Source organism: Poecilia mexicana, unplaced genomic scaffold (genome assembly GCF_051168715.1).
Source record: "Poecilia mexicana isolate PSO_F unplaced genomic scaffold, ASM5116871v1 scaffold_10, whole genome shotgun sequence".
NCBI classification, from domain to species: domain Eukaryota; kingdom Metazoa; phylum Chordata; class Actinopteri; order Cyprinodontiformes; family Poeciliidae; genus Poecilia; species Poecilia mexicana.
Genome location: NW_028263379.1, coordinates 12200041 through 12227898, shown reverse-complemented (window position 1 = coordinate 12227898; position 27858 = coordinate 12200041). Strand labels below are relative to the sequence as shown.

The 27858-nt window shown below is 38.7% G+C and overlaps 1 protein-coding gene and 1 long non-coding RNA gene across 2 annotated transcripts; both read left to right on the top strand.

Annotated features, from left to right (window-relative positions):
- The first annotated feature begins 139 nt into the window (after window positions 1-139).
- Window positions 140-25335, top strand: vimr2 (vimentin-related 2). The gene is made up of 10 exons (XM_088009218.1): window positions 140-730; window positions 1347-1491; window positions 2450-2608; window positions 2713-2832; window positions 5496-5591; window positions 9915-10043; window positions 13127-13249; window positions 18809-18919; window positions 19004-19128; window positions 23848-25335. The coding sequence occupies exons 1-10, from the start codon at window positions 630-632 to the stop codon at window positions 23888-23890; spliced, it is 1152 nt and encodes a 383-aa protein (XP_087865344.1). The 5' UTR covers window positions 140-629; the 3' UTR covers window positions 23891-25335.
- Window positions 25336-25776: 441 nt separating this feature from the next.
- Window positions 25777-27177, top strand: LOC148156926 (uncharacterized). Its single transcript, XR_015764362.1, has 3 exons — window positions 25777-25939; window positions 26009-26082; window positions 26158-27177. It is a non-coding gene; the product is annotated as an uncharacterized LOC148156926 (long non-coding RNA).
- Window positions 27178-27858: the final 681 nt, after the last annotated feature.

Sequence of the window (27858 nt, the reverse complement as noted above, 5' to 3'; positions counted from 1 at the left end):
GCAGCAAGGCATTTCAATGTGCTTTACATAATTAAAATAAAAACAGCATGTGACATTGAATAAACAACGAGAGAGAGAGAGATTTTAAGAAAAAGAAACGGTGAGAAAGAAATAAAAAGAAATTAAAGTAAAGATAAAGGGATGTCTCCTCCAAAATAAGAGGCTCTACAAGATGGTGGTTAGTGTTTTAGTCCCGATCCGAACAAGATGGCGGTTAATATTAAGTCAATATTTGGAACCACGGACCGAACGGCTTCGTTCACTTCCCTCGCCGCCATTGCTAAAACTACAGGTAGACCACAAATCTAAAACATTATTTAAAAATACCATGTCACGGCAAAAATAAAGCTTTGACCACATTTTTATAAAGATTTTTAGGCGGTAAAAAAATCACATAAACGTACATCCTGCAGGGACTGGGTCGTTACTGGTGGGAGGCAGAATAAAACCCAATAACTGTCCAGTTTGATTTAGTAGTTTACTCCTCGGGTACGTGTGAAGTCCTCACTGTATGACGTTCATGCTATAAGCGGTGAGCTTCACCTCGATGCCACATTCACATTCCCTGCGGTTATAAAGCCCGGTTTGGCGCGGCTGACGCCATTTTTATCCCGACCCGATCCGGAGCCATGGCCATGCTCAGAGTGTCTTCGTATCGCCGGCTGTTTGACGACGACGGGCGGAGTCCTAACGGAGGGCCGAGGCTGCGCCAGGCCTCCGCCAGGTCAGGGTTCATCACATCCTTTATTATGCTAATACCGAAAAAAAAAAGATTCTGGCTGTTTTAACATTTATTTAAAAACGTGTTTGAACCACATGTATAAATCTCTGCATAGCTAAATTTATTTTTCTATTCATTATTAACAAAAAGTGCAACTCTTAAAAAATAGGTTGTATATATACTGGAAATAAATATACACTGAAAATAAACTTTAAATAATTTTCTCTGTTTTTATATCTAGTTTCTAGTGCAAATATTTTCTTATTTCAAGTACACTTGAAATAAGAAAATATTTCAAGTGTAATTCTTATTTCAAGTACACTTTATTTCAAGCACTAGAAATTAGATAAAAATATTTGGTAAGACTTTGTGTTTTTGCAGTGTGTTTACACAAAGTCCTGCATTAAATGAGACTATAAATATCTGAATGTTTGTTTTGAACAATGTAAGGAAGTATTTAATGTCAAGCTCAGAGTGTAAGTACTGAACAGGAAGTTTCAATAACATGGTGGAAACAAAAGCATTTTAATAGAAACACACCGTTAGTCGAGGTTTTTACGTATAACAAATGTCAAATTTACGTTTTTGCTTCTTCAGTCCAGTTTCTGTGTTGCTTTTCTTGCAGGTGTGCCTCTGCAGACCAATGTGGCTGTGATAAGATAGACTTTGTTGCAGCCAAAGCTCTGAACAAAGTGGGTCTGGACCGGTTCGTCCAGGAGCGGACCACGATGGCTGCCCTCAACAACCGGCTGGTCAAACTCATTGAGTTGGTGTGGAAAGACATTAAACTAGAGATGCACTAATCCACTTTTTCACTGTCGATACCGGGACCAGTATCTGAGGTTTAGTTTCTGTTGATACGATCCGATACAGAAAAACATTTGAATTCACTTAAAATGCTTATTTTTTAAATAAATAGACATAAATGTACTGAATTACAAATGTATGTGTCAACTTTGCACCAGTACACCAAACTTAGATACACCAACATCTTCACAATAATTTGTTTAGTCAGTGCAATTAGGAGTAAATAATAAACTGACAAAAACAACAGGTTTACTATTGCAATAAATCAATTAATCATATTTTTTAAAAAAGCTCAATTTCCATTGGTATGATTTATTGTTTTTCTCTTTTATCCATTTCTACCAAAAACTGGAAGATAAAAGTTTTCAGTCTGGTGATTTGGTCTTAACTAACCCTTTTATTTGAAGGATAATTTTGTTTACAGAAACTTAAGAATTATTTTTTGTTGTTGTTTCTCTTGTTTTGTTTATTTATTTTGGGTATTTAAAATGTCTTCCAGTTCCAGTGTTAAATGTTTGTTAGAATTTAAAGTTCGTTGATCTATGAGAAAATGTGTTATGTATTATGCCATCAGTATTATATTACTTGAAAATGGTCTGAAACCAACAATATTATCATTTATCGCAACAACTTCTGGGACAATTTATCATTTATTATCTTGATCAAACATTTTAAATTAAACTGCTACAAACCAAATGGTTCAGAAAGTTCAGTTAGGATTTGTAAATGTAAAATAACAGAACATAGAATTAGACTGAATAGATCTGCCATTATCGGTCGGGCTCATTGTCACCAATACCCGATCTAGAACTTCTCTCAATTTCAGAATCAATACAGATATTAAAATCGGACCGGTGCCTCTCTATTGACTGAGAAAGCTTTCTTGTTTTGCCTCTTCACCTCTGGCTCCGCTGCCTTCAGGCTCACTGTTTGGAAGAGGAGAACGGCTCTCTTGAATGTCAGATCTCTGATCTGGAGGAGAATCTGAACGGTCGACCCGGCTCCACCGAAATCACCTGCATTGCAGCGAAACCGAAGTTCAGTTTGGAGGCAGCGGTGGAAAAACTGCGCAGGCAGAGGGTAGGGTGTGTCTGCTGTATGTTGGCGAGGTTTTCTCACCTCCTATTCCCGCCCGTCCACTTCAGTCAGAACACATTTCAGTTCTGTCCGTCTTCTGACTGCAGGATGAGATTATTTGTGACACAGAGGAGCTGAAGGAAGAGCTTGAATGTCTCCAGAAGGAGTTTGAGAAAGCTGCACATCAGAGGATCGTCGTCCAGCAGGGACAACAAGATGCTGCGGAGGTAAAATTTGTTCTCCGCTTTATAAAATATCAGATTTTCTTTTGCTGAATTTCTAAAACGAAAGAAAAACATAAACATCTGAGGTAGAGCCTTGAATATACGTGAGGAATGTGATTTAATTAAAGCTGCATTATGTAACTTTCATAAAAAATATATGTTTTTACATATTTGTTGAAGCTGTCATGTTGTGACAGTATGAGACAAATGATCTGAAAAAAAAATCCAGCTCCTCTGCCTTCTCCCAGTGCTAAAAAGAAACAACCAGTCAGAGCCAGGGGGTGGGTCATAGCGCTGTCAATCATTCTCATGTGTGTGCTGAAATCCTTTAAGTAACATAGCTACTTGATTGTGATACAAAATGATACATTCAGTTGCTGTTTAAAAAAACCCTAAATATTAAAGTTTATTTCCTTATTAGGAGTGATAAACCTGAGTTCTTCAAACAAAACTAAAGTCATAATAAAGTAGTTTGAGTTTCTGTAACGGATTCCTAATTTATAAGAGCTTTATTGTGTTTTAATAACGAAGGGAAAAATGTCTGAATGTTATTTTAATATGACCTCTGACGTAATGATGTAGTTTGGCCACTAGGTGGAGGTGTTGTCAAGCGTTTCAGCAGCACCAGCCTGTAGTTGTTGTTCAGCAACCAAACCATCAACACGACTCCTCCTCTTCCTCACATCAGGCTGAAGTAATCGTCCCGCAGCTGGACCAGATGTGAGCGCGGCTTTGATTCCTCCCTTACAGATGTAGCACATTTCACGATGCTGCAGCGCCCCGATGCCGCCGCTGGCTCCGTTCTGACGCTCTGAATTGGTTGCAGCTGCAGGGCGACAATATTCGGTGGGAAAATCTGGCAGGGAAGTAGATGAAGAGCAGAGATGTGGAGGAGAGGAGGGAGCGTTGGACAGATTAACCCACAACAAACTGAACTTCCCAAAGAAAAACAAAACATGTCCGGTTTTATTATTTTGCACCTGTTTCGAGTCATGACTCTCAAAGCAAACTTTGTGAAAACGTCACAATTTCAGACTAAAAGCTGGTAAAAAAACATGAAAACTGAACCAATAATTTAATTTAATGAGCCCAAATAAATGATGCTTATTATCAGAGGAGGGCAGAGTTCTGAATGCACTAAAGCAAGAGGAAAGAGAAGCCGGTCAAGAAATTACCCAGGAGTAAAAAGTATTCGGTAAAAAGTCTACTCAGGTACTGAGTACCTGATCAAATTATCACTTAATATTTAAGAATTACATCATCAGACGGACCAGATTATGAAGCTAGGTGGAAAGTTTGGTATTTTAAGGACAAAATGACAATAATTCATATAAAAAGCAAATAAAATCAGAAAAATCCAGAGGTTTTACTGAAGTAACAGTAAAAATACTTCATGATAAAATTACTCAGGTAAAAGTAAAATTAATTACATTACTTTACTACAAAAAACAACAAAATCAAACAAATTTGCTTAATTTTATTCTGATCTTTCAAAATTTTTAATTATGTTTTGTTTTACACTTTTTTTGTCCCGCAAGTTAATCGATTAATTGGATTTAAAAAAATGGCACATTCTGCAGTTTTTTCATTTAACACTTATTTTGTACAATAATAGAAATACATGAGAAAATTCATGTATTAAATTCCTTTTTAAATGATAAAATTAACATTTTATTGCCTAAAATGCAGTAAAATAGCATTAACTTGGTGAACTCTTGGTCGTTTGTAGCAAAGAAATAATCTGAAGCTAAAAACATTTTATTTAACATCTATGTACAGATCTATTGATTATCGCTTTTGATTAACTGATTAATAATTAGACAGCAAAAGGAGCTTAATAGGAGATTTTAATTTTTTTTACAGAATCTGAACCAGGTGACCGATTTTGATTTTCAAAGGATAATTTTTATCTCTTATTTACTGCGATTGATATGTTTCTTCTCAGTAATTGGCCTTTTTTGAGTCTGTGTTCGATTAATTGAATACTAAATCAAAAATCGATTAATTGTTTCAGTGGTGCTGTGGAAGGAAATGCAGGTGAGCCAAGCGGCGCCCTGCGGGACGCCACCGCTCCAAAAACATCAGAGGATTTAAAAAGCAGAACCTGACGGCGGGTTTTTCTCTCGACGTTTCTACTTTCATCTGAGCAAACCTTAAAAATGCATTTAGTGTTGGATAATTGGTAATGTTTCTATAAATACTCTGTTCTGTTGCCCCACTTTGGGCGTCGCCGTCCAACCAGGTTGAGGAAAGTCGAAATATTAAATGTTCTGCCAAAATCCACCAGAGTTTTGTGAGTCGAGTTCAAGCAGAGGACAGTTTTACAGATCTACAAACACAAACCTTAATTCTTCAGGTTTTTTATTTCACAAAGCACTTTTTTTTTTTCCATTTTCCCAAAGAGGATTCTTGTGTGCAAATATAAAAGCCGACACTCCGACTGCATTAACCTTAAAAGGAAAGTGTGTGAGCCGAGACCCCCTGCTGATAAATGTATTGGGAGCTTTTGTTTCTACTTTTCCTCTGCAATGCGGCGTCTACTTCCTGTTCAGTGAGTTTAACCCAATTCACACCAGATACTGAAGCAAAAATAGATTCTAGAGCGAGTCTTTTTGTGTTTTAGTGAAGAGTAGACTCAAACTTTCCTCTTGTGATTGCCTCTGCAGGCGGTCGATGCTGTGACTGCAGAGTGTTTGGCTCTGAGGGACCAGGTGGCCATCTATGAAGAACAGCTGGCCAACATGGAGACCCAACACAAGACGGTGAGACAAATCAATCAGATGAAGCAGAAAAATGTTTGAAATGAGAAACTATTTCTGTGGTGACAAACTCCAACCTTCAGTCGATTTGCTGAATCAAAAGTTACGTTCACACAGCAGGCTAATGCGACTTTAATCCGTTTTTTCTCCACAATCCTCATCTTTTCAACTCCAAAAAATCTGATCTTTGCCACTCATATATATGGGACTAATTCGTCCCATATAAGTCTGAACGGTTATGTCGCATTTTTATGGGGTAATTTTTCTGCCATAATCCAAGAGCACACATTTTCAGACAGTTCATCTCTTTTGTTCTCAAAACTTTGAATACTTTTACTTACATTTTCATTTTGAAAGCAGGACTTCATCTTTCTTCTCAAAACTTGTAATGTTTACTCAAACCTTTCTCCTCGCGCTCTGCTTGCTTTTGGAACAAAAATGCACCGTCGCCTAGCAACTTCTCAGCCAATACAATGAAAGTGTTGTACTGGGTGCGTTTGTTTCCTTCTAGTGGGTTTGCCTGTGTGGCACACCCACTGGATGTAGGGAGAAACAACGATGCCAGCTTTCCGCTAGCTTTGTGCTACTGATGGCTAACAGCTACTGGTCTTAGGCAGGAGTTTGTTCAGATCTTTCTCTCTTTTGGTTTGGATTTGTTTTCTTTATTGAAGGTTTTGCTTCTATTTTGTTTTTTCATTTTGCTGCTCGTTTGCACCCGTCGGCCACCGTAATGCTTTCTTTGTTGTAGCGTTTGTCTTGGCTGCGGATGCTTCCCATAAATGTATGAAAATTATAATTATGAAATTTATAAAAGAGGTTTTTTTTTGTCCGTGAAACGGATCCCACCACTCTTAGTTCTGATCCAAACGGATGTTACAGGAGTTAAGATCAATCCTGCATAAAAAGTCGCTGCTGTTAGCTGAGCTTTCTTATTAGATTCCTTTTATGATCCTGTCTGTGGGCTCTCATTGTGAGTAAACTTTAAAATGGCGGCGTCCATTACTGCTTCTGTAAACATCGGGCTGCTCTGTGACGTTCTTCTACCGCGCGTCGCTTTAGAGACGTAATCCGTTCACGCAGAAGTCTGGCTGTGGTTAGATTTACGCAACAAAATCTGAGTTGAATTGTGTAAATTATTCACATTTTGTAAACAAGACAAGAATCAGAATTAATTTTAATGTCGTTTACAAATAAAGCACAACAACATCTAAAAGAAAAAAGTAACTATCGAAGAAACACAGAAGAACTGGGATTAAAAAATAGCTAAATAGATAACTAAATAAAGATCAGGTTTTGGATGGATTTGCTGTTTTCAGGGCAACTAAAGCTTTTGGGTGGAAACTATTTTTAGTCTTTCTGTCCTTGACTTTATTATTGGTAGTGATAAAATCACCTCAGCAACTTTTTTCCTGCAATTTTGACTACATAAAACAAAAATAAATGAGAAATATGGAAACACTTGATCACTTTTTTGTTCCTAACACTAAATTGTTCTGCTTCAAATAATCCGACTGTGCACAACTTGGTGACATAAAAACACATTTAAGGAATATCATTAAAAGTGTTTTTAAGGCCGTTATTGGGTTAATTCCTGTAAAAACTGTCAGTAGAAATAAATTAAAAGACAAAAATCAAGATAAAGCCTCAGTGGAAGTGCAACTTACCTCTTTTTGTCCCGTTTGCTTTCATCATGAATCAACATCCTGCAGATTAAAGGACAAAATGAGGGAGTCACCGATGAGCCAGACACAAATAACAGATCAGCTTCCTTCTGGGGGTTTCCACTTTTAATTATTTAGGTTTCTGTTTCAAATTTCTGTTTTCCATAGCAATTATGGATTTTTTTCTGCAAAGCTAAAATGCTACAAGTTTGTACAAAAAAGTGTTTTTCCTTTCATTCATGTGCCTGAAGTAAGTCTGAAACACCTTAAACTAAAAATAAGTTAATCTTTTAGGTATAAGCTGCTGAAATGTTTTTTAAGCATAAATATATTAACTATGGAAGCTTAAAAATATCTAACACTCTAAATGAGAGTTTGATTGTCTAAAGTTAATGAACTACTTGATTAAAGGTGTGTTTGGTTCTTTTTATCTCACAACGTAACGACTTGAAAAATCCCTGTTTAACCTTTCAGCAGAAGTTTTAAAGTCCTTTGAAGATCCAGAGAAATTAGAGAGCAAAGCAGCGTTTAATCAGAGCTGTCCATCAGCGAACCTGGAGATATTAGCACTGTTCTCAATGCTTCACATCTCGGTCATTTTCAATATTACCTGTCACAAATTAATTAAAAAGTCTTTTTTCACTATAATAACCTGGAAATCTGAGGAATTCGGTTTTATTTGAAGGCAGTTTTTGTGGCTATTTTAAGATATTTTAGTTTTCATTTGAACTCGAAACAGAGAGAAACTTTAATGCATGTGGTGACAGCTGGTTTACAGCCATCATCTGCACAGTCTTTATATTTACCAAACACACAATGCAGCGAAATTAACTATTTGCTTGTTCTTTTGCCAAAATAGTGAAGCGGTCCTTTAAAATAACTTTGTTTGCATCCATGCGTCGTCGCTGCGCCTCGCAGCGATCCTCCGCCTCACCAGAAGATGACAGACGCAGCCCAGCCGAACCCGGAGCGGCTCCATCTTTCCCGCTGCTGCCCGGCCCTGAAACCCGCCCACTCCCTCCGGACCGCAACTCGCAGTGTGGGAAATGTGGCTAAACCTCAAATAAAAACAGAAATCAGTTTGCTTTGTGGACGTCCAATTTCTCCTGACAAATCAGGAGTCATTATTCAGCTGCAGAAAAATGTTGCATCTGAATAATGAAGGGGCAAATCCATTCAGCGATGAAGAAACCCATGCAGAGCTTGTTGCTGCGCTGGAGGTGTGCTCAGCTTTAACAGCTTTACTCGGTTTATTTTACATGATTTCAGGCTCTTGTTCTCTCATCCACTTGGCTTTAATTGTACAGTTTTACTCGTCTTTCCAGTATCTCACTGGTGGGCAATGCTAACTAAACAGTTAGCAGCGCTAACATTAGTTTCACTGTGACGATAAAAAAAATAAAATTTCAAGAATAAAGTCAAAATAATATGAGAACAAAGTCATAATGATGCAAGAATACAATTATACGAGTATAACGTTGAAATAATACAAGAATAGTCCAATTATTATCAGTATAAAGTAATATTACAACTTTATTCTCAAAATATTAGGGCTTTATTCTCATTATTATGACTTTATTTCTATATTAGTTGAACTTTATTCTTGTGCGATTTTGTACTCGCAATACTACGACTTTATTCCTGTGATATTAGGAATTTATTCTCGTTACTTTGTTTTTCTTATTATGGTCGTAGTTTCACTAACGCACTGAACTGATAATGCACAATAATACCAACATGGTTTTAGCAGAAGCTAAATCTAAAGCGCTAACTTCAATACAAATCATGTCTGCCCTTGAAAGATTATAAACCTTAAGCACCAATTTAATTTTGACATTATATTTACATGTTCTATAATAATTATGTTAATGTTTGTATCTTATTTTATTTGTTTCTTGTTTGAAATAAAAAATAAAAAGAAGGTGAGGCTTGTGCTGCAAATAGTCTTCATCCCCTTCAAAATAAGAGCATCAATTTAAACGGCTCACTACTTGAAGAACTCAGTAACCAAAACATCAACCAGAAGTCAAACTTTATTCAACTAAAAGTTTACAAAACAGCCAGATAAGAATTTCTCTGGAAACATTAGATTAGAGGAAACTAAGAGTGCTGATGTTTTTCAAAGTTAGCAAAACGCTAAATTAAAAAATTTGCTATTCGCTATTAACGAATTAGCAGAAGTTTGCCAACCACATAATACTTTATTTATAGTTGCGACGTCTCGATTTCTTTCCTTTAGTTGGTACTAAAGGAAACATTCATGTACAGATTCTTTTGTGGAAAATACAAAATTATTCTGACCTAAAAGTTACAATTAAAGCTTTTCTAACAACTTAACTTAAATATCTCAGTGTATACATAAATTGAAGCACTAAATGGAAATAGTGAGAACATTTTCAGTTGTTTTCCAGGATTTTGCTGCAAACTCCTCAGTTCATTTAAATGAAGGAGTTTTAAATCTTTAAGGAATTGAAAATAAAGTTTGTTGGCTCCGATTTTTTCAGCTTTTTGTGTTTGTAACTCTTTTAATATGTCAAAAAGACAAATAGGAAATCAAAAGAATAATGAACTGGATGCGCCGTTGCTTCTCATACCGTATTGAATAACAGTTGCTGCTTCATGAGGACCATCAATGTGCTTATCTATGTGTTGGATGTCCATGCAGGAGGTGCAGAGCCAGCTGCAGCCAGATGAAAAGGCGCTGGCTGCAGCTGCGATCAGGTTTGGCAGCCCTGACATCACCGCAGCCCTGGAAGTGAAGGAGTACCACCGCCAGCTGGCCGAGAGCCTCCAGGTACGAAACACAGAAACACGAAACATGAAACAAGGAAGTTTGATATTCAAGGATGTGTCCAGATAAACCTAATAAAAAAAAAACCTACCTTCATCCTGCAGAGTTTGGTAGTAGCTAGTTACATTTACCGGAGTAACTTTCTGGAAAAAAGGAGTATTTTTAGTCTGCTGTAATTATAAGTAATTGTATTTTAAAGTATCGATACTTTTACTTTATTAAAATTTCTGGCTGCATTTCCTTTACAAATGTAGGCAAAGCTTTGTCGATAATCTGCTAACATTGAAAAAGCACATTTTTGCAATTGCCATGTTTTCATTCAGTAAGAAACACAATTAAAACCACAAATAACTCATCACGTTTGTTCACGTGATGAGTTATTAAAAAACATACTGCGCCATCATCCTCCTGCTTCTTCCCGTCTTTGTCTTTTCCGCCAGTAAAAACACCTGGTTGGTTGTCATACTATCAGCTATAGCAAGAATAAATAGCTTCTTATTCTTGAGTAACAATACATTGAAGCAGTGCTACAGTTTTTGAGTACTCTATCCTCCTCTGTACAGCGAATAAAGCAGTAAAACTAGCTGACCAAACGTGTTGGTTGGCGCTCAGCTTGGGTTGCTAGGCAACGGGCTGGGCTGGCTGGGGTTGCTAGGTAACGGCTTAGTGCCCATTGATTCGCACTTAGCTCCTCGTTTTCAAGAGACCTAAGAACATTAACTTGTTGGCCAAAATGTCTGAGTGTTTTTTAAGCATGTGGTCTGTTTTTAGAAGCAGCTAAGACCCAAATGGAGGTACAAAAACATGCAAAATGCAAATTTTACTCTTACTTTAGTCATTTCTTGGACAGCTACTTTTTCTTTTTACTTGAGTAAAATATTTGTGCATTTATGAATCCTGAATTGCACGTTTTGGTATTTAAAACAATGTTTTGGTATGATTCTTATTTAATTAAGGTCCTTCTGACAGCTGCTCCTCATCCTCTTTGCTGATCACCTCCTCTTCTTCCCCCAACATAAATCTCAGCTTTCACAAATCATGCTGCGACACCCCGACTTGTTTTCTTTACCTCTTAGCACAACAGAGGAGGAGAACCTGAGAGTCGGGCTTGTAGTTCTGGACCCGGACGGAACGGCTTTCGTCCACCTCTGTAGTTGCTGTGGTACAGCACCGAGGTCAGGCTGGAACTCCGGTGGGTCTGACCCCGTCTGGGGTGAGGATGTCTGCCGGTTCAGAGGTCAGGGCTGTAATCAGACTGCAGGCCGCCTTCCCAGGCTCCCTCTCAGCTCCGGACTGGACGTTTCAGAGGCATTAGAGAAGAATATCTGATCCATTTTTATTTGAATCATCTGTGTGTCTGACTATACCGGTACAACCAGCCTCTTGTTCAACGCTTCGCTTCATTCAGAGGGCCTGGGCTCTCGGCTGTTGAGAAACGATTACTTCCTGGAGGCCTGGACTCGGTTGAAGTTTCAGGATGTTTTCACACCTGGTAGTCCAGTAGACTGGGTTGACTGGGGACAAAAATTGCAACATTTTTATATTTTCAGCTGCTGTGGTTCACTTTCATATTGCACTGTGTCAAATGAACCAAATCTTTTGAAAGACATGTTCCCTTTCTCACCTGTGGCGGCGCTGCACCAAGAACCACTGAAGAAAATAACAAGAAAACCTGTGAAGAAGACGCTGAGCGCAACTTCTTTCTCAAAAAAAAAAGAAGTACAGAATGGACTAGCATCAGTTTGTAGAGGTTGAAGGATTTCATTTTTGTGTTTGGCAAAAACCACAAACCATTTATCCTGCTAGCGATACGCTTTTGTTTTGGTTGTATTTACCCAGAATGCCCTGCGCTATTGTTCTTTTTCTGCTTTTGGAGGGATTTCCAGCCTGCTTTGCATTTACGTATCAGCATTCACTTCAGCTGAACTGACACTGAGGTTTTTAAACGGACCAGAATTTGCTTTTTTGTTCCACATCAGAGTTCGATTGCGCGTTCACATCTCCCCAAACAAACTGGACTTTCTAGACAAATGAACTAGAGTTTAATTAAAGTGAACTAAACAGTTACTGGTTACTCAACCAGTAGCGTTTGCCTGTGATGTATGTCATGTGCCATTTTGACGCTATGAAGCTTACCGGAAATGGCCTGCGCTGCAAGCAATCATCCTCCAATGTTGAACCTGAACAAGATGGCTGTTAATGTTACATTAATATTTAGAAGCACGATCAACGTGTACTGAACAGTTTCGTTCACTTCCCCCGCTGCTACTGCTAAAACTACAGGGAGGCTACAGTGGAGAAAACCAACGTCGTTATTCAGAGTTTCTTCTGTTCACTGATTGGCCCGGTGGAGAAATCCACTTCAATAGGAGAAAGCCCAAACGGATAAAAAATCTTAGCAAATGAAAATAAAACTAGATATTGTTGCTAGCTTTGACCTGAAGCCAACGCTACCAGGCTCTTTTATTTCTGAAGACGATGTAAATTGAGCAACAGGATCTAATCTTTTGTTGCATTTTTTGTCGCTTTGTGGTCCACACTCCTTACCACTTGGTGGCAGTAATGCTTCCAACAGTTGTTTGCTGACCGCCATTGAAACAAAGAAGAAATCGCGGATGGAGCAACATTACAACGAAGTTGATTTGTGTAGGAAAGCAGTTGCCAGGCTAGTGTCTGTCCCGAAGTGTTTTTCTGCCTAAATCCCGTCTATTTACTCTCTCCCTCCCACTCGGCGTCTTCCTCTGCCAGCTGGACGGCGTCCTGTCTGCGCCTGGCCTCAATTACGAGACACGATTGTCTCGATGTTCAAATGATTGCTGTTGGATTTAAACAGGAATGGTGATTGTTGGCTGCGTCCCACACACCTGTGCGCCCTCATGTTGCCTGTTTCGGCTGTTTCCCCTCCAATGTAATTACAAATCAGGTGCATGAAGAGAGCTTTGCTCATCCACCTCTCTGAAAGGGCTTTTTGCTCCATCTGTCAAAGTGCACTTACCTTACTCAATGAGACGCCTCTGTGATCTCTCTGATTTTCAACTTTGCAAACTTATATGACTGCTCTGTCTCCTAATCGTTTGTTTCTTCAGCTGGAGTTTGATGCGCTCTCCTCTGGCAAAGGCGGTGGAAAGAAACTGGAAGCGAGAGGAACTGGTGGGTCAATGGTCAAAGACCCAACAGAGATAACTGATGTGGACGAGATGAAGACTCTGGTGAGTGAGCTTCCTCCTCTTATTAGCTCCATTAAAAGAGAAAGGCATCCAAATTACAAAAAGTGTAGCCACGTGAAGAAATTTAAAAGATTTTCAGGGTCAGATCAGGTAATTTTTACTTCTAAACAATCCCTGCAGACTACTGCAAGAACTCATGTGTGTCTTATGCAAGTATTAAATATAATTTTCCAGAGATCTTCGTTGAGCAGGAGCTTCCCTTGTAATAACAAAGATGTCTGTCATTTTGAAATTTCAATGAAAAAAATAGAAGGTTTTTCATAAATTGTCAATTTTCAGCTTGGGAATGAGTTGACAGTTGTACATTTTGCTCTTCAAATCTATTTTAAATGCATTGTCTTTGTTGGAAGACAATAAATAGTAAATTATTTGCAGAATTAAGCAGTTTTCAAGTTCAAAAGGTTTGCATATCCCGGATATAATATGCTGCTGAACTCTTTCTACGTTGTAGCATTTTCTGATTAAACCTAAATTTCCAAAGGCAACTATTTAGACAGCTCAGTTGTAGCACCAGGGGCCTCTGTGTAATTTCTTAATTCAGATTTCTAAATATTAAATTTTACTAACCATAATTAAGTTTAAGATATCTTGAATTAATTAGGGATGGGGGACTTTTCAAATGACGGTTCAGTGACCTCATTTGATATCTTGAAAGGTATTTTGAACCGTAAAATGAAATATTAGAGTGCCACAGTTAAGATAACTTCACTTAAGTTCTCTCTTTAGGTAAGGAGATTTTAGTCTGCCAAGGTCTGCTATTTTCAGATGGAGCTGTTTTAGGGTGTCTTGTCACTTTAAATCCACGTAAGCTGCTGCTGGCCACACCCCCCCCCCCAATTTAATGTTTGCACTTGCACATAAAAATGGATGCAAACAGATACGCAATTATACAACCGAACGTCTTTGAAAAGCATAAGTAGAGCGTCCTGCACAACCAACAAGAAAGCAGTAAGTGGTTTCTGGATGATAAGTCAACAACAAAACACTTGTCTACTTCAGCAGCCATTGTACAACACATATAGCGGTAAAACCAGCTGACCAAACATGCTGGAGTTTAGCATGGGTTGCTAGGTAACAGGCTGAGCTTTGATGGGGTTGCTGGGAGGGTTTTGAAATGGCACTTTTCCAGACACCAAAAATCATAAACTTATTGCCAAAAACGGCTAGATGTTTTTTTTAAGCGCTTTGGCTGTTTTTAGAAGCAGTTGAAACCCAAATGGCTGCACAAAAACATGTAAAATTCACATTTTTCAAAATAACTTCCCTTATTTAGGTTCTTTGTACTAACCATTTTGTTATAGATGAACAACATACTTTCATTTTTTTCACAAGATGGTTATTTTTCAAGGGTTTTGACATTTTTACCACCTGTGATTTGCTGATAAGATATAATTTGTAAAGGCAAGAGCCACCACAGGAAGTAACCTTAAAGTTAAACTCATAATTTGTCTCCTTTTGTTAAAACACACTGGTCTACATCCTCTAATTATGCATTCTGAACTTCTTTATTGACAAAGATCAGATGAGACTTAAATCCATGGGTTCGTATCACAGCCTGAAACAGAATGGTTTCCCACAGCAGGCGAGGAGCAGCTGAGTGACAGAGGCGCAGCAGTGTGGGAGATCCTGAGTGTTTACTCTGAAGACACTTTCAGCAGGCGATGTGAAGGGCCCGTCTGCAGCCCAGACAGGATTTATCTCCCTTAGTGGCCTTGGTTATTAACCACAGGCTTACAGATTGGCTCCAAAGTCATAAAAGTCTGAAAAGTTTATACACTCACTGCCTCAAGACATATGTTGCGATTTGAAAAGTGGAAATAAATCTTGATCACCCATTTTATACCCATCCTCATACAAAAAGATCCCAGAAGATATTACAGAAAGATAATGTGACTCAGGTGAAGTCACCAGACGAAAACCACATCCTTCTCAGATTCCTCTTGTTCTCTTTAAAAATGGGAACTATTATGTAAAATTCACATATTTTACGTTTTTACACTCCATTTGGGCTTCTACTGCTTCTAAACAGCCACAGTGCTTAAAAGAAACAAACACCCAGACATTTTTTGGCAATAAGTTACTGTGTTTTGGTGTCTGCTTCAAAAGTGTCCGGATTGTTAAGGCACTTAGGAGTATATGCCGTTACCTAGCAACCCCTTCCAAGCCCACCTCCGTTTCCTAGCAACTCTTGCCAATGTATTGAATATTCTATCAGATGTATTATCTATTGATATTGATCACATGTCTACCAAGATATGTATAGTTTTTTTTAATCTATTTTCCTGCTCTAAGCAGTGCTAACATTGTTTTTTGTTGACTTACCATCCAGAAACCACTTGCTGCATTGTTGCTGGTTGTGCAGGAGGCCCCACTTCTGCTTTTAAAAGATGTACAGGCATTTGCAGGCATTTTCATGTGTGAGTATAAATGTTGAGTTGGGGGTGTGGCCAGCAGCAGATTATTTGGATTTAAAGAGATAAAAAGCCATAAAAGAAGCTCCAAATAGGCAGAATTGACCAAACTAAAATCTCATTATCTAAGAATGATTTTGTAATCAACTTGTTTTGTGTAGCCCATAAATTTCCTAACCTGTTCAAGGAAGCATAACAGGTCATCTTTAACATCCATCAGCGGTTTCACCACAGCTGACCACATCAGTAGCAAACCTGGTGGGTTGGTTCTCATTACTGAGGCTGCGGCTCCACTTCCAGCTCTTTAAATAAACACCGAGCCTCTGAAACCACAGCACAGCTCCTCCACCATCATCCACTTCTCTCCAACATGAGCGCCGCTAAGGTCAGCGCCGCCTGACGGATGGACAGCTCAACTCGACCTGCTCTGCTTCCTCTCTCGCCTCTGATGGATGCTCAGGCTCTGGTTTCTCACTGAGACACAACATGACCAAACAAACACATTGCAGTGAAATCAGGCCCGACTCAGGACTGTATATAATAGAGCAGGCAGTGATGGCGTCCAAAGGCGCTGCTCGCATATACAGGCTTGACTCCACTCCACTCATCATGCCAGGGGGAAGGAGGAGAGGACTCTCACTTGGCTCGGCCGGTTTGGGGAGTCATCAGGAGCCGGGTTTTCCTCTGCTCAGATGGTTCCTCTGAAATGTGAGCCTGATCCCCATCTGGTTGGGACAGATAATTGTTGAACTTATATGATTGCTGCAATTACTCATGGCAGGGCAACACAGACACCGACACTGAGGGAGGGATGCTCCTATAAGCTAACCTAGGCTTTGTGTTTGTTGATTTTGTTCTTAGTAGCTCCAGCTCACTATTATTTTATAATTTCTAGGACAGAAATGAATCAAGTTACTGTGATGAAACAGTAAGCTGTGAAAGTGCTTATTCTGCATCCAAGGAGCCAGACTTTCTACTAATTTCTTAAAGTTATATAAATCTGGAGTTTCTCTGTCCTCTCACTGATATCCAAAGTTTTTGCCAAAGTCATCAAGTTGAAAGTTCTTGTTGGCCTCAGATTTTAAATTAAAAGCAGGACAATAACTTTACAGAAACATTTGACCCATCCAGCAAAAAACTGAACTCACAATATTTCAATTAAACAAAGTAGTCTGATTTTTAGGTGGAACAAGATAATCAAATCATATTTCCATTGACAGATTACTTCACTTATAACATGGGAAAAAAAGTCTTCTTCCAAATTAAATAATCCATCAATGGAACTAGCATTTTTTTTTTTTTATCAATGGCCTGCATACTGCATGTTGTTCACCCATTTTGTGCCTTATAGGGTGTAGCTAAATTACAGTATATCTTTAGGGAAGAGATAAGTGTAAAAAATGATTAAATGCACAAAAACACAAAAATAAGTGTATTATATGAGGAGCTCGACTTACACCACTTCACTTTCATGAGTTTGGTGAATCTTAAGTGACTTAGGGAAACAAAATGTTTGTCTAAATGGCCTTTGTCCTGAGAAAGTGGTGAAAAAGTAACCTGAGTCCAAAGGAGTCAGAAACCTTTGGATCAAAACTTGATTGGTTTTAATAAATATAGATCAAAACCACTTTAAAGGAAAGCTGCTTTCAATACTTCAGCTCTTTTGTACAGCATTATTAAATGTTGCAAGTGTTAGTTTTAGGTAACTGTTCATTGCAGCTCATTGATCTGGTTTTATAAATTACAAATTGATCTCCCCTCTTCCCGTTTCGCAGCGATTGTAGGCATGAAAGTCTTACAGCTGTGATGACCATCGCAAATTATCCGTTTAATGCTGAAGCATTTCACCCTAAAACCACAAATGTGAACCTTGTGGTAGGGCAGGATGAATTGTCGGGGGGATCACCAAAGTCAGTGGGAGTCGTCATCTGGAAACAATGAATGTCTGTATGAATTTTGATGGCAATCCATTAACTATAGATCGAGATATTCCCATCTGGATCACATTGGTGGGGCATTGTACTGACATGGCTGTAAGCATTGTTAAACGGCTCTAATAAGGCTAAATCAGAGCTGAATGACAAGAAAATTTGGGATTTGTGGTCATCAGGTGGTCAGAAATATGTCTAAATACAGAATACATCCAACAATCATTGCATTTACTGCGTTTAAATAATTACAGGCATCAATATTTTATGCCAGATGTTGGTATGTTGTTGTTTAATGGGATGTTCAAGGAATCAAGCACAATTTATGAATATGGGTGAATAAATATTCACCCATATTCATCATCTCTATGTTAAGTAAAGTTAGGTTGCTGATAATCAAAAGTTGATTCATCTTATATAGATCAATTTATTTAACAAGAGGCCGACCATCTTTCAATAACATGAAAGGCTTTCATAATTCTGAATTTTAAAAAAATATATTAAATTTTAACATTTTGTATCAGCTGTATTAAATACTAACTGAATGAACACAAAATTGTGTTTTTCTCACAATAATAAACCTAGACATATTTATTACATAAAACAAAACGGGAACCTCTTGGTTGCCAAATAGAAAAATAAGAGGAAAAGAATACAGAATAATACTTCCGTGAACTTTGCAACTAGTTGTTAAGGAGTTGCCATGACAACAAGCTTAGCGGGTAGCTCGTTCCTATTACTCCCCTCCACTTTTCTGCCGTCGCCATTGACGTTGCTCCCGAATGCAACCCGTCTGAATGAGAACTTTTAAGCTGAAACTTGAGGAGTTTGTCCATTGTTTATATTTCAAAACGGAACTTCTTTGAGTGCATTTTGAATCCCAAACCGAACTCTAGTGTGGACCGTTTCTTTTCCCTGTTCTGGCATGGCCGCCATCTTTGATAATAATAATAATTTTAAAAAAAATCAACGTTCTGCTGAAGAATGACCGGCAGCACCCTCTGCTGGATGGCCCCCAAAGTACAACATAAAGTTTAAATGGACGTTATTAGCTAACCAATTGGAACTAACTTTTTTCTACTAAACCATTAAATGACAGTTTTAAGTTGATTTGTTGTTTTTAGGATTTCAGAAAAAAGCACGTTAATAGCAGAAAGCGTCATAATATAAATGGACGGCTGATGTTGGGTGTCTTTCTGCAGATTTCGGAGCTGCAGAAGGAACTCGATGATCTGGAAAAGAGTAACGAGGAGCTGTTGGATGAAGTTGAGGTGAAAGGGGCTGTGTACAAGGATGAGGTTGAAGAGTTGGAGGTATGGGATTGGGACTCTTGATGCAGACTTTCTAACTTCACCTCCTTGTTTTTTTTTAAACACCCCAAATTGTCTGTTGTTTAGTTTACTATAACAGAAATGAAGCAGCAGGAGGTTGACTTCAAGTCCCAGATGAAAGAGCAGTGTGAGGAATACAGGGAGCTGCTCAGTCAGAAGATGGCAAGAGACATGGAGATTGCAGCTTACAGGTAAGAAAAGATGATGCCCACCTGCACATGAAAATAAACTCCAATCATCCTGAAGTCAGCAGATAAAGGTCTAATTAAGAGTTATTAGAAATTGTAAACTTTTAGGAGGCTTTCAGGAAAAAGTAGCTACTTCCTACAGAAGAGTCAACAATTTTCTCTCGAGAGTATTTCTATTGGTCAAGCTAAATTTGGTTTATTTGCCTTTTTACCTGGAAAACTCTCTGACAACCCAAACATGTCTGTCTGCCTGGTTCTGGATGAACTTGGTGGGTGTGATCCAATGTAATAGCGCACAGTTGCTAATCTGCAAATTAACTAGTAGTGGAGCTAATTTTGTTTAGCTCTTTTCCCAGCCTTGAAAATACACTTAGCTTCCCCTAAATTGATTTTTCAATATACATTATAATGAACAATATATAAACATAAATTCAATATTTAAGGGTATATTAGAACATATAAATTATAATGTCAAAATTAAATGCTTGAGGGTTGTAGTCTTTCAAGGGCAGATATAATTTGATTTGAAGTTACCGCTTTAGCATTAGCTTCCGCTAATTTCTGTTTTGATATATAGCACAGCAGTGTTAGCGGTTCTAATGTTAGCAGCTGAGGGTTAGCATAACTAACTTTTCAGTCATACACAGAATATTTTTACTGATTTCTTTTTCAAATAAAGAGATAACTATGTAAAAGGGGGGCATGTCACAGTTTTTATGTTGTAGTTTAAAGCTAATTTAATCACAATTAAATTAGCACAATTAGCAGAAGGAAGGTACAGCTTTTTTTTTTTCCTGTGGTTGGTTGTGAAAACAATGTTAAACTTTTCAGCTTTTTCCTTGCAGGGTCTCAATCATAAGTACAAAGCTCACCGTTGTAGTAATATCTTAGCACACTCATCGTGCCGTTGCCGCAAGGGTTTACAGTAGAGAATTGGGAAGATTTATGGAAAGTTAAGTTTGATTGTTAGTGTGACTGTCAGTCAAAGGGAAGGCATGGTGGGTTTCTTTATTAAAAGGAAAACACAGCACAAAGTGATTTCTCTGATAAGTTTGTCATCCTCTTGCATGTCCTCATTAAGTCTGGTTGCAGTTATAACTCACAGATCCTGACATCTTTTGTGAAAGTGTTTCTCCATGGTAGGGGGTCAGATGGAAACAGATGGTGCTCAACAATGTTCCCCTTTAGGAAGCGTCTTCTGGTGGGTTTGAAGAACAGCGCATGGTGGTCCCGGCATGTTTATCTTAGATTTTAATCTGCTGGATGCTGAGTTTGATGTTTGTTCTGTATCAGAAAAAAATGGATATTCACAGTACCATGCAAAGATACTCTCACCCCCTGAACATTTACAGATATTAGCAGGTTAAAATCACAAACTTCACCGTATGTTTAGGGATTTTATCCCCTGAACACAGCAAATCAATGCTGATTAACATTATTTTTTTCCTTAACATTCCAGTTCTTTCTATGTGGTCCTACTATGGTTTTTCATATTTATTAAAATATATTCATCTTTTATTATGTATTTATATATTTGCCCTGCCTTTGAGAGTTGCTACTTTATAAATTTTGTTGTGCTTTCTTGCACAATGACAATAAAGGAATTCTGACTCTAATTGTGAGAAAGAGGGAACATGAAACATGAATTTTTCACATTTTAGCTAAGAAAAACACTCATAAAAATCTTAACATGAACCACAACGAGTTGAACATGTTCCCGTAACTATGTTGTGTTTTTTCTATCAACGTAAAATTTGTTGCTTTGGGTACGTAAAAACTCATAATTACTTCAGAAATTGTCTGTTACATGTTTCGCTTTTGGAGTTTACCACTTTCCCCCAAATTTTTCATGTGCCGTTATACTCAATGTATCTGTTGAAACAAACACGATGGACCAGTGTTTCTCAACCCCGGTCCTCAGGTCCCCCTACTCTGCATGTTTTAGATGTGCCTCTATTCCAGAACAGCTGATTCAAATGATTACATGACCATCAAGTTCTGCAGAAGCCTGTTAATCACCCAGAGATACAATTCAGGTGTGTGGCAGAAGGGAAACACCTAAAACATGCAGGACAGGGGGGTGGTGAGGACCAGGGTTGAGAAACACTGTGATGGACTATATTAGCCAGAGCTAACACCGTTAGCGGGAGCTAACGTGAAATCTGAACAAATAGGAGGCTAATGAATGGATGTTTAAAGTCATAATGAAGCATCTTCATTGTAACACAACTCTAACATATTTGGGTGAATGTTTTGATCCTGATGTTAACCGTAAACATCCTGGTTTAGAAACTGGAGCTCTTTGCATTTCTGGGTTAGCATTTTAAAGCTGAAGAAGGACAAACGCCAACTTTTTTGGTTGAATACCATTTTTGTCCTCCTCATTTTCATTTCCTCTTGTCAGAGTGTCTTTTTCCATGAGTTCCTATTGTCTTTTACAGTAACTTTGACTTCTGAATTTCTTAACTCTTCTTTCCACAAAAGCTGAATTTGTATATTGTGGACTTAACAGGTGAAGTTTATGGTAGTAATGGGAACTAGAAATGTTCATTTATTCTAATGAAAGGCTCCACTGAGGGCTTCTGAATGTATTTTGTTTTGTTTTTTTATGTTTAATGCTGCTCAGCCTCTCGTTTGGAGTCAAACCGTAAGACTTTTACTCCCCTCTGCATGTCTGTATGAAATCATCCGGGGGAGAAACTTAAAGTTTATTTCGTGGTCCATCTCACGTAGTTTAGCCTGGAAATCCGCAGTTTCTTTTTAAGATGTTCCTCAGACAGGCTTGACATCCATGTCCGCCCGGGTCACAGGAAACAGCTCCTGGAAGTGAAGCAGCTTCCTGCATATGGCCTTGAGGCTTTCTTGTCATTTCCCTCGGTTCACTAAGGTTGTTCAACCATCTGCCATCCTGCTATGTGAAGTGACGCACTTCTGCCATCCCAAGTCGTTGCCACAGACATCCTCTTGCCCCCCCTGCTCCCGGTGCCACCGCCTCTGACCTGCAGGGGGCCCTGCTGTGTTTGGAGCTGAGATCCATGAGAGTTAAAGGGGACCTATTATGCAAAATTCACATTTTGCATGTTTTTATACTTTCATTTGGGTCTCAAATGCTTCTAAAACCATCCAAGCACTAAACGCTCACCCAGACATCCTCACATTCATGACGAAGACAGTAACACTGATTGGATAAAAATTTATTGCAACTTTTTTTGATCCAATATTACAGGGATCATCTCTTATTTAAAAGAAACTGTAGGACAATTAAATTCACACATATGCAAGTTTTTGTTCTTCCATTTGGGTCTCAAACCCCTGAAGTGCTCAAAGGATCCACTCAGCCATTTTAGAGTAATAATTTGACGTTTTTGGTGTCTGAAAAACGAGCCATTTCAAAAACCTCCCAGTTAAGTCACATTTGACGGGTACTGCTCCGTTACCTAGCAACCCCTGCCCTATTACCTAGTAACCCAAGCATGTTTGCTCAGCTGATTTTACTGCTGTACAATGGCTGCTGGAAAAAACTAGACTTACCATCTATAAACCACTTGCTGTGTTCTTGTTGGTTGTGCAGGAGGCTCCACTTCTGCTTTTCAAAGATGCATGGTTGTATAATTGTGCATCTGTTTGCTGCCATTTTCACGTGCGAGTGTAAATGTTGATTTGGGGCAGCAGCTCGTTTGGATTTAAAGTGACAGGAGTACCAAATTAAGCAGAATCAACAACAGAAATATCATTATCTGAGAATATGTTTTTGCAAGAAATGTAATGAACATATTTTGTATCCTAACCTGTTCAAGGAAGCATAATAGGTCACTTTTAGAAGAGATCTTACTCTCTGCTCTGCTCTGCACTGCCCCTTTAATGTCAGCACCCCTCATTAGACTCATTTATTAATGCTCCACAGCTCCAGTTGATTCACACAGTAAACCCTCCTCCAATGTTTTCCCTACTTTTCTTTATATACTGGATGTTTTGTTATCCTTAATTAGATCCATAAATAGGAAATGATTTTTTTTTTGGTTTAAATGGCCTCCACCACACACACCAACTACCCCAGTTTGCCCTTACTGGGGGGCTAATGGCCCGTGAACGTCTTTCAGAGCAGCTCCAGCAGATGCTTGGTGCTTCAGTTTGCTGACAATGTGAGCAACGTTTGGCTGTAAGTCATTCTGCCGTCGCTCTGCTGCGTCACACGCAGATCCTTCCTGATTTACGTCACGCTGAGAGCTGAGCTCCACATGTCATAAAACATCTGGCTTCACTGGTTTCACTGGTTTAATCAGCTTTTGAATGAGTAGGAGGTAAAAACAACCTGAGGTGTGAAAATATATATGACAAAAAAAAAACATGAAACCTGTTTATAGAAAACTGATTCTATTGAAAACAATTTTATTACTTAGATGATTTAAAACATTCTGGACGTTGTCTTGTCCGTAAATAAACAAGCACATTTAACTTCAGTCTTAAGTAAAAGAGTGAAATTAAATAAAAATATCGTCATATATTTAATTTTGAGCTCATATTGTTAACGTGCCACTTCTCCATAAATATCTGACAAACTATTTGTATCTGCTTGTTGCTGATATGTAAGTTATAATTACCATCTGACTGATTGATTTTGAAAACAAAATTACAAAGCAGGTGTTTGGTTTCCCTTCAGAACAGCCTGTGCCAGTTGTCTGCATGTTATTTTACACGTTTTATTGTTTTTCTGTCTTCCAGGAGTCTGGTGGAGGAAGAGGAGGTGAGACTCTGCATCCTGTGACTCGGCTCGATCCGATGGACCTCTGCTGGATTCTCCCCTGATGTACAGATTGGAAAACGGACCAGAAAACTCGACAAACGACCCAGAATGAGCACTTTGATGAAGTTTAAGCGTAGCAGCTCTAGCCGCTGACAGATTAATGCCGCCCAGAGGCCTCAGAGGCTCTAATAATCCTTAAAGTGGGTTTTATCTCTCTGATTCGCACACCTTTTGTTCCCTCCTTGTCAAACAAGGTTCAAATCTAAAGGGGCAGTATTGTGTAAAATCTTTTTTTTTTATGTCTTTATATAATTTTATAATGTTATTCCCTCATCAAAAACACACTTGGAGTGTTGTCTTGCTTTCATGCATGTTTGAGGAATCCTTTAATCTCCATGGTAACCATTCAGCTGTGCAAAACTCTTGGGTGGACCTAGCTCCGCCTTCGAAGACAAAGCTCCTCCTCAGAGATTCAGTTTCAGAGCTTCTGCCTCACAGAGCAGCTGTACTCAGCCCAGCTCCTTCAGACTAGCCAGCAGCAATTAGCAAACACCTGGTGGAACTCGTTATAGGAGCTACTGCTCAGTTCAGTGCTGGTAAAAACGTTGTTAAAAAGTGAATAAAGGAGCAAGTTTCAGACAGAGCAGGTGTTTTTAAAGAGACAGAGGCCCAATTTAAATGTGTTAAATTACAAAGTGAAATTTCTCTTAAGTCATATTTGATATATAGCATTTTTATAAGAACTGAAGCAAACATTGTTGCTTAATTATGCTACAAAATGACAAAAAAAAAACCCCACATAATACTTCCCCTTTAACCTCAAAACTAAATTTTCTATTTTATTGCTTTATTAGGACTGACAAGCCTGAATTCTTCAAACAAAGTTAAGATCATAATAAAGTGGTTTCTGTAATGAATATTGTTTTGTTCTAAGAGTCTCTAAGAAAAGAGTTTTGGTGTTACCTTTGTTGTAATGATGCAGTTTGCACCTGGAGAACAAATACTGCCGCCCCTTTAAGCGCAGAAACACAGAGCCACCTCGTCTGCCACTCAAACTCCTTCTGATTGCCACCTCTTAACCTTTGACCCCCTTGCTGTAATCAGACACACAGACGGGCTCCTCCTCCATCACTGAAAGCGTCCCACCTTGCTTTTGTTTTTACAGTCAGGTCTGCATGCTGCTTGTGAGAATAAGCTGTGTTTGCTTAGCAAATGGCTCGTGAAGTTGTTTTTGTGCAACCTTCAACAAATGAGCACCTGGATCTGAGTGATTCATTGTTTCCTCTTCGAGAACCAGTGTCCCAATTTGATGTCATTTCACGAAAAAGTGTTTGGCAAAGCATTCCTCGCTAATCTTTTCCTTATTGTCAGCAATGCATCAAAGCTGCCTGTTATCAATCATCCTGCACAAGCATTAAAATGTACTTGGGATTTAGATTAAATAAAACTGAATGCTTGAAAAATCACCGCCGATTGTGACTTATTCCAGAAGAGCCCTCGGTTTCATGAGAACTGCTCGCTCAAATGAGCTTCAGCGCGCTGTAAAACATCTTTTCAGAGCAGCATGATTTATGTGGAGCACTCTGGCTTTCATTGATCTTCATCCTCATCATGAGATTTTAACATTCCCAGCTGTTAAAGTTCTCAGAGGCTTGTTAGCTCTGGCATAAAGCTGAAAAATGCAGCTAATAACGGATCGGATTGGATTAGAGACGGTTGGAAAACCTCTGGAGACAAGAAACAGTGATAACGGAGATCTGTTTCTGATGAAGAGGCCGCCAGGATCTGACCTGTTATGCTTCCTCGATCAGGTTAGGATAGAATTATGGTCTATACGAAACATGTTTGTTACATATGTAGTGGTATAGAAATATACATAATTTCACACAAATAGTTTCCAGGTGAGAAGTTCCGGTTCTTGAAGTGGGCGTGGTGTATATAAGGGAGCTGCTGCGTTCATTCAGGCATGTGTCGTCTTTGTTCTCCCACTGTGTGGCTTGCGTCTGGTGGACTTTGGCAGCAGAAAGCAACAAATCGCTGGCTGGTGCATGTTGCGCTGATGTTTTGGTGGTAAGTGTTCTCTCTCCCTGCACTTTAGCTGACCTTGGTCAGAAAATCTAAACTGAAGTGTGATCGTAGGTAAAACGCCACTGCGCTGCGTTCCTTTTCTTCCTCGGTCTGCGAGTGTGTGTGCATGTTTTGTGGATCAGCAGGTAAGAAATTAGCACTCATCTAAGCTCCAATTTCTTCTAGTTTTATTTAAAATGGTGACACATTTTTTTATATAGGTTTCGCACAGTTGAACCATTGCTGCTCTGTCTGCGGTCGTTTCCCGGATCTGTTCTGCACCGGCTACGTAAATCTCCCGGATTCCTGCACAATTGTTTTCAAGTTGGACTGTGGCGGCGTTATCCGCCCTAATTGGAGCGGTGTTTGGGGTGTGGCATCGGCGCGCCCGTTTCATCTCCCGCTGTGGCAGGGCCACGCTTGGTCTTGATGTTTTAACTTGTATTGTCTGACTTTTATTTTTTTTACTTTTGTTTACAGCCCTTTTGTTTATTTAGTCGGGCTGATATTGTTATATTGGTTAATTGTTTGTTTTTGTTTGCAGTTGCTGAGGTCCGGTGGCAGTGTTGGTGTGGTGACGGTGTCTTCCTCGTCTGTGTGCTGTGGTTTTGGATTTTGGAGTTGATTTTGGAGTTTGGCTTGTCTGGTGTTAAAGGTTTTTTTTGATTTGCTGTGTTTGGTGGATGTCGTCCCCATAGCGCCCCCTCCGGCCGGTAACCTCAACTGCTGCAGTTCTTTTATTTTCTTTGATTTCTTTAGTTTAATTTTTTTTAAAAGAAACTGGTTTTAAAAACATTTTTCAAAAGAATTTAATAAACGTTTTTTTTATAATTTTGAAATGGTTTCAGATGTTTTAATCTATGCATGACTGAACCTGTGTGCCTTAAACAAAAGGTAATATTCTCTGGGTGAAATTCCCAGGGTGGCGTTGTTGAGCAATTTACTAAAATTAAACTTCCATAAAATCGGAATTTCCATCTAGTGTCGCCACACATATTTTACACAAAATCATTCTTAGAGGATGAGATTTCAGTCGGTCAGTTCTTCTTTCAGAATGAGCCGTTTTAGGATGTCTTGTCTCTTTAAATCCATAATCTGCTGCTGGCCACGCCTCCAACTCTACGTTTACACTCAAACGTGAAAATGGCTGGAAACAGACACACAATTATACAACTGTAAATCTTTGAAAAGCAGAAGTGAAGCCTCCTGCACGACCAACAAGAATGCAGCAAGTGGTTTCTGGATGGTAAGTCCACAACAAAACGTTTGTCTTTTTTCAGCAGCCATTATAAAATGCTAAAACCAGCTGAGCAAACATCCTGGAGCTCTGCTTGGGTTGCTAGGTAACGGGCTGACCTCTGCTTGGGTTGCTAGGTAACGGCGCTTGGGTTGCGCCGTTGCCTAACAATCAGGAGGTTTTAGAAATGGCTCATTTTCCAGACACCAAAAAGTAAGCTTATTGCAAATAAACAGCTTTGTGATTTTAGTAAGTTGGGTTGCTAGTAGCTGGAATTAAAACTTGCAAAATGTGAATATTGCATAATAGGCCCTCTTCAATCATCCAAAAGTGAAAATACTAGCTAAAAAAGGTGATATCTCTATTCTTGCATCAAAAATAGCTGCTGTGAACTTTATCATTTTATTTTTTTTATTCAGTCAGTGTTAACTTTGTTTCAGACATAAATAGCAGAATATTTGCTAAGAATAAAACCCATTTAATCCTGTTCAAAAATTTACTTGAATTCATCAAAACCAAATTAATTTTGAGCTTAAATGATTTATTTAGGAAACATAAAGCAGCAAACAACCTTAAAAACACGAAGTTCTAATTTATTATGGATTTCCTCTAATCCACACTCAGTCCAGACTGTGAACACCGGCTCAGATATGCCCACCGAGACCCACTAATGTTGGAGTAAATG

Excerpts from the sequence above, each read along its gene's own strand:
- vimr2 (XM_088009218.1), top strand. The coding sequence starts at position 630 with ATGGCCATGCTCAGAGTGTCTTCGTATCGCCGGCTGTTTGACGACGAC. Across the intron at positions 731-1,346 it reads CAGGCCTCCGCCAGGTCAGG|GTGTGCCTCTGCAGACCAAT; the intron begins GTTCATCACATC and ends CTTTTCTTGCAG. Across the intron at positions 19,129-23,847 it reads ATGGAGATTGCAGCTTACAG|GAGTCTGGTGGAGGAAGAGG; the intron begins GTAAGAAAAGAT and ends TCTGTCTTCCAG.